The 7,500-nt window shown below is 43.3% G+C and overlaps 1 protein-coding gene across 1 annotated transcript in view; it reads left to right on the top strand.

Moving 5' to 3' along the window:
- strn3 (striatin, calmodulin binding protein 3) overlaps positions 1-7,500 on the top strand; it is a 37,248-nt gene that overhangs the window by 24,267 nt on the left and 5,481 nt on the right. The window contains exons 10-12 of the mRNA XM_031277673.2: positions 4,491-4,538; positions 6,084-6,205; positions 6,917-7,084. Of these exons, the coding sequence (XP_031133533.1) occupies positions 4,491-4,538; positions 6,084-6,205; positions 6,917-7,084 (338 nt within the window). The remainder of the gene's footprint in view (positions 1-4,490; positions 4,539-6,083; positions 6,206-6,916; positions 7,085-7,500) is intronic.

Raw genomic sequence — 7,500 nt, 5'->3', positions numbered from 1 at the left:
TCGTTACACGCTCTGTGCTCTTTTTTTCCGTCTTGTTTAATTAACTAAAACTTTTAAATGATGTTGATGATTTCAGACGCATGATGAAGGATCAGTTCAAAGTTTGTTGAAGTGTTTAAGTCACAAATGTGAAATTCATTATGTTAAAAAAAAAAACAATGTCTCAACGTTTAGCATCTACTACACTCATTTTGACACGAATTGCGGTGTGAATGTTGTATGTTGAAAGGCTGACGCTACCGTGAAAAGTACGAAAGATGTGTAACATTTTAAAGTGTGAACGGTGTTTCTCGGTGAATGAATGAATGACTAGATAGCAGTTGAAAATTTATGAATTTGTGTCAACTTTGAAAATTCCGTCCATTCACTTGAATGGGGAAAAAATGTCCCCGAAAACGTTGAATATTTCGGAAATTATAAAAGTTATGGAAATTTTGTATAGAAGCATGAATGTCCTAATCGTGTTGAACGTTTTGATGTTTGAATGAAGTTTCTATGTTGAAAAATGTGGAAGGAGTTAATGTGCAAAAAAAAAAAGGGTAGAGTAATAGTTTGTGCTTAAGTGCTTTGACAGCAGAAACAAAAGCACATACAAATCAATACATAAATATCAATTCAATACACATACCTACAATGAATGCACAACATAGTGATAGTGAAAAAAGAGAGATGGGGCAGCACTTAAGGACTGAAAAAGGTCACGTTTCAATAAACAAAATGTTTAATAAGTTAACAGGCAGACAATGAGAAACAGGTCAAATTTGAACCGTTAACAAAAACTTTCTATATCAGAAATATGACAAAAGAACGTTGAAAAAAACGTGACAAATGTTGAAAAAAAAGCTACAAAAACGCAGTAAAAAAAATTTGACAAAAAAAAAATATATTTTTTTTGGGATTATTATTATTTTTTTTTTAAACGCTGAAAAAAGTGACCAAAAAACAAACTCGGAACAAGTGACAAAAAAAACATCCAAAACATCACCAAAGGTGACAAAAACTTGTTAAAAAAAAGTGACCAAAAAAAAACATCGGCAAAAAACGTGTTAAAAAATTTACAGAAACATAATTTAAAAAACGCCCAAAAAGTGACAAAAAAAATCAAAAACATTGCCAAAGGTGGCAAAAACTAGGTGGTGATTTAATGTTTTGAGAGAGAAAAGTCAGATTGTTTTAAAAAATAAAAGTCAAATATTTTAGAAAAAAATTCAGAATTTTAGAAAAATGTCAGCCCCCAAAAACCAAAGAGCCCCTAAAATGGAGACGTATGGAAACACGGTTGTTGAGGCTACCTTTTTAAGCGGTGTGAGCTCTGGTGCATATATTATTTTTTGCCTCAACCTTTTAGATCTGACCACGTTTTGTTTTAGGGCGCTGACACACAGCCCATTTTCGGCCGTTGGACCGTCTGGCGAGGTCGGTGACTCGAGTCTGTTCGGTGTGCTCCGTGCCGTCGTCCGTCAGAGGAACCGTCGGCCTTCATTTTGGCCGACCTGACATGTTCAGTCAGAGACAGGACAGTCAGAGACGGGACAGTCAGAGACGGGACAGTCGGAGATAGGACAGACGGAGACAGGGCAGTCGGGACTCACCCGGAAATGGGGAGAAAAATCTTTTAAACTGACCTTTGTTGATCTGAAATGAAGACAGATTCAGCAACTGCACGGCCTATTTCTCTCTTCAAATGTTTTCAGAAACACGTTTCGGTGAACTATTTTAGTCCAATATGAGATCGTATTCTGAACGAGCCGCCATGACAGTCTGGCTGTGAATTTCTGGAGAAAGAAGAACCACGTGACGCGTTCGTCCAATCAGCTGCCGGTTTTCATTTTCTGGGAAACAATCAGACTGTTAATGGAAACAATACAGAGCAGCGCCGCCTGCTGCTATGGAGACGTATTACGTTTCGCGCACGTGCAGAGCGTACGCTCAAGTCGGCGTCTCCTCAGTGAGTTCTGAGGAACTTTTTGGACCTCGGGGACCCGACTGATCAGTCCGACTGGCTTTACTGCCGACGGTCGGCCGTCTGGTTGGTGTGTCAGGGCCTTAAATCAAACCAAATATTAATCATAGTGTCTTTAAATCTGTCTGGAGGAGCACTTTATCCCTCGTGTTGTCCTCCCGCCCACTATGCAACTTTTTCTGCCCCTTTTTTCGTCATTTTTGTGACTTTTTTCCACATTTTCTTTCCCTTTTCCCGATGTTTTTGTCACTTTTCTTCTGTGCTTTTTTGACGTTTTTGTTGTTTTTTTCCCAGACAGCTTTTAAGCGTTTTGTCATTTTTGTCAATTTTTTTCAACGTTCATTTATAAACTATTACCCCCTGCCACGCCCTGTTACGCCCTGCTGTGCTCTACGAGACCATGAACTATTACAACTACTACTTCTAGTCATTATCTTTATTGTGACTGTTATTGCCACTGTTCATCACACCCCCAACCTGCACCGTCAGACACCGTCTACCAAGAGCCTGGGTCTGTCCCAGGTTTCTACCTAAAAGGGAGTTTTTCCTCGCCACTGTCGCACTAAATGCTTGCTCTTGGGGGAATTACTGGAATTGTTGGGGCTTTGTAAATTATAGTGTGGTCTAGACCTACTCTATCTGTAAAGTGTCCTGAGATAACTCTTATGATTTGACACTATAAATAAAATTGAATTGAATAAAAAAAAATTCAAATGCTATACAAGTAAATAAAACACCCACATTCGTGGCCGGGTTGGTTCAGTGGGTAGAGCGGGCGCACATATACTGAGAGGTGTATGCCTCGACGCAGAGGTCCAGGGTTAGAGTCCGACCTGTGATGATTTCCTGCATGTCTTCCCCCTCTCTCTCTCTCTCTCTCTCTCTCTCTCTCTCTCTCTCTCTCTCTCTCTCTCTCTCTCTCTCTCTCTCTCCTTTCTCACCTAGCTGTTCTGTCAAAAATTAAAGGCGGAAAAGCCCCAAAAAATCTTTAAACCCCCCCTCCCCAATTTCAAAGAAAGTAGTGAACTGATCATTTATTTTACTTGTAAAGAGCGTCAAATGGAAACCTCTACGGTATTTTTTTGGACATTTTGGTTGAAAGAAACCCAATTTTCTGATATAGAAACTTTTTGAAAATGGGTCAAATTTGACCCGAGAACAACAGGAGAGTTAAGTAACATTTTGAATTCAGGACTACAGGACTACTGTACATTTACTGAAGTAAAGGATCCGAGTACTTGTTCCACCTCGGTCTTTGAGGTAGTATTCGCTGTACATCACAGACGGGATTTCCTTGGCTCGGTGCAGCTCTTGTCGGTGGAGTCTCTCTGCTTCAGAGGAAAATCCCTGACAGATCCTTCAGTATTTGCATCTCATTTCCTCCTCAGCGCGGTACATCTGACACTATTCAGCTGAACTTCAAATACAGACGCGTCAGCGTCCCGCATATAATCCCTGCAGACAACTCGCTCTCTCTCTCAGGATTTACTGACAGAACATCACAACACAGCTCAGCTTCCAGGAGAAACCAGCTGCTTAAACATTTACATACCTGCAAACTAGCCGATCCGAAGAGTTTTTATTTGGGGTGGGGGGGGGTCCGAGACCCGGTGCTAATACGGCACCGGTACCTAACGACCGTTCTCTACCGGGCCGAATAGCAACGCGAATTTTGGCGCCTTATTTAGGTGCCACTTAAATGCCTGCGCTTCTCTCTGATGCTCCGAAAATGGACGTTAGAGGGAACTGAAACATCGCCGCACGTGGCGCTAGTTAATGCTACACCTGACAGCAGGTAACGTTAGCCTACCGTTAGCTAGTTAACACTACACCTGACAGCAGGTAACGTTAGCCTACCGTTAGCTAGTTAACACTACACCTGACAGCAGGTAACGTTAGCCTACCGTTAGCTAGTTAATACTACACCTGACAGCAGGTAACGTTAGCCTACCGTTAGCTAGTCAACACTACACCTGACAGCAGGTAACGTTAGCCTACCGTTAGCTAGTTAATACTACACCTGACAGCAGGTAACGTTAGCCTACCGTTAGCTAGTTAATACTACACCTGACAGCAGGTAACGTTAGCCTACCGTTAGCTAGTCAACACTACACCTGACAGCAGGTAACGTTAGCCTACCGTTAGCTAGTCAACACTACACCTGACAGCAGGTAACGTTAGCCTACCGTTAGCTAGTCAACACTACACCTGACAGCAGGTAACGTTAGCCTACCGTTAGCTAGTTAATACTACACCTGACAGCAGGTAACGTTAGCCTACCGTTAGCTAGCAGCTGGAGTAAACACGGTTAAAATGCTGACAGCTAAACGGTGTAAAAGTGTGTTTGTATTTCACTGGAGAGGATTCCAACAGTCTGTAGCTGATGTGTCACCTTTTTCAGCTCTTCTGAGTTTGCAGGTATGCATTTAGGAACAGAGCTGATACAGGATGATGACGACGATAGTGATGATGATGATGTGCTCAATAACATTCTGGGTGTTTTTGTTTCTGTCTTTTTGTTTTACAGAAGTGCCTCTTTTGATGTGGAGCCCGTCTATACATTCAGAGCCCATGTGTACGTATCACTCACGCACACACACACTGCTCTTTAATGTTTTATGTAAATCATTTTGTATTGCCGCTAAAGATGTGCCAGGGGAGAGAAAACGCTGCTTTGTCAGTCTGTCTCAGAGGAAGTGTAAACGCACCGCGACTGCTTTCTGTGCGCTGTCTGTCTGTGTGGAGTGTAACCAGAATTTGTAACCGTTTTGTCGGCATTGCCTTGACTCACTTTGACTTGAACAAGCTACCGACGCAACATAGTCTGTCTCCTTCTGCAACAATTGATTTAACGTGAAATGTAATTCGGTCGGTACCCTAAGAAGTACAGAATCCGAGACCATTTAATCAAGTCATTTAGTTTAGTTATTTGTCTCGGGTGCTGCTCTTAAAGCGTAACTCTCGCCAAAATTCAACCTAGGGTCTTTTTGTGAATGTACCCGAGTCAAACTTTGGTTTAAAAGCATATTTAAGACGGAATCGCCACTTTTAAGATTTACCGTATTCTCGTTTTTCAGTCAAATGGCCTTTTGAATGGGAGAGCTAGGGACACTTTTATGCTAGCCTCAAAATAGTTATTTTTAAACCACTAAGAAGGCTCAACACAACATGAGACTTTGCTCCAAGTATCACCAGGGACTCTACACCTTAACCAAAGACTTGACAACATTGGTTGTGTACCCAGAGTTTACTAAAAAAGGTTTTCAACAACTCACCGTAGCTCTTGGTTTTCCGGTCTCCGTCTATCGAGCCAGTCAGAAATAGTCGAGGGAGGAGAGTAAAGATGGAGAGCTCCTAAAGCTTAGTTCCATATAAATGCACGGATTATTTCTTGTTTTGTCGTTAGTGAAACACAATATTGACCTCGTAGTTGAAAAAGGAGCCTCATATAAGAATGACATTTCCTCCTATGGAGTCCGTTCATTCACATTCTGAGATCGCCTATTTTGGACTGGGAAAATGGCGGATAGTGTAAACAACAACTGCTAACGTGAGTTGCTCAAAACCTTTCTTTTTAGTAAACTCTGGGTACACAACCAATGTTGTCAAGTCTTTGGTTAAGGTGTAGAGCTCCTGGTGATACTTGGAGCAAAGTCTCATGTTGTGTCGAGCCTTCTTAGTGGTTTAAAAATAGATATTTTGAGGCTAGCATCAAAGTGTCCTTAGCACTCCCATTCAAAAGACCATTTGACCCAAAAACTAGAATACGGTCAATCTTAAAAGTGGCGATTCCGTCCTAAATACGCATTTTAAACCAAAGTTTGACTCGGGTACATTCACAAAAAGACCCTAGGTTGCATTTTGGCGAGAGTTAGGCTTTAAGCCTTATAATGTTTGGGGGAAACCTGAAGGTAAAGGAATAGCACACCAGTATCTCTGAGGCCTGTAGGAGGCTTGGGATGTCTCTGGTAAACATTAAGAAGTTGTGCAGTAAAAACCTTTGAGAAGATCTCTCTCTCTCTCTCTCTCTCTCTCTCTGTCTCTCTCTCTGTCTCTGTCTCTGTCTCTCTCTCTCTCTCTCTCTCTCTGTCTCTGTCTCTGTCTCTTTCTCGGTCTCCAGCGGTCCGGTGTTGTCGTTGACGATGACCTCCAGCGGTGAACAGTGTTTCAGCGGAGGCATCGACTCGACCATCCAGTGGTGGAACATCCCTAGCTCTAATGTTGACCCCTATGATACATACGGTACACACACACACACACACACACACACACACACACACACACACACAGAGAGAGACACGGACACACACGGACATGGATGCGGACGGACGGACGGAAGCTTACACACACGCTCTTACACACAGACACACTCTTACAGACACACACACACACACAGACTCTTACCCTCTCACACACACACACACGCGGACGGACGGACAGACGCTTACACACACACACTCCTAGACACAGACACAGTCTTACACACACACACTCTTACAGACACACAGACACACACACACAGACTCTCACACTCTGACACACAAACACGGACACACACACAGACATACGGACAGACACACTCTTACACACACACACTCTTAGAGCTTTCACACACTGGGGATAGTTTTTTTCGTGTTATTACTTTGCACCTCAATTTGGGGTTATTATAGTAAACTGTAACGTCTGTCTAAAAAGATATAGGGAAACTTTATCCCTCCTTTCAACAGTAATAAATGGCAGCACATAGCAGATCCACTGCTTCCTTTCTTACCTTTCACAATAAAAGCTCGAGACATACACAGCATAACTGTTAACTTCTCAAAACTGTCCTTTTCTCAAGGTGTCTACACTTGTGGTTCTCAGAAAGACAGAAGTTAAAAGAAGAATCAAAGCGCTGCCATACAGTACGATAATGGACCCCTCCTCTCTTTTTTTCCCCTCTCGTCCAATCAGATCCTAGTGTCCTGGCGGGGTCGTGGTTGGGGCACACGGACGCCGTGTGGGGATTGGCTTACAGCGGCATCAAGAACCGCCTCCTGTCCTGCTCGGCCGACGGCACGGTGAAACTGTGGAACCCGACGGAGAAGAACCCCTGCATCAGCACTTTCAACACAAACAAGGGTGAGGACGGAAGACGGAGGGCGGGAAGTTTCCTCCTGTGGGCGGGAAGTTTCCTCCTGTGGGCGGGAAGTTTCCTCCTGTGGGCGGGAAGTTTCCTCCTGTGGGTGGGAAGTTTCCTCCTGTGGGCGGGAAGTTTCCTCCTGTGGGTGGGAAGTTTCCTCCTGTGGGCGGGAAGTTTCCTCCTGTGGGTGGGAAGTTTCCTCCTGTGGGCGGGAAGTTTCCTCCTGTGGGTGGGAAGTTTTACCCTGACTAAGCCAGATGGATTGCTTCGCATTTGCTCGGCATATCCATCTGGGAACTTTCCGTTGGAGAACTTTTGGGAAGATGTGTTTAGAGTTTAAAGTTTAATCTATCAACTAGCGTTTCTCTGGTTGGTTGGAGCGCTATCCTATCCTAGAAATGTTTTGCGTCTCCAG

Source organism: Sander lucioperca, chromosome 18 (assembly GCF_008315115.2).
Source record: "Sander lucioperca isolate FBNREF2018 chromosome 18, SLUC_FBN_1.2, whole genome shotgun sequence".
NCBI classification, from domain to species: Eukaryota; Metazoa; Chordata; class Actinopteri; order Perciformes; family Percidae; genus Sander; species Sander lucioperca.
The sequence above is the reverse complement of the archived record's forward strand: the minus strand, read 5'-3'. Positions and strand labels throughout refer to the sequence as shown.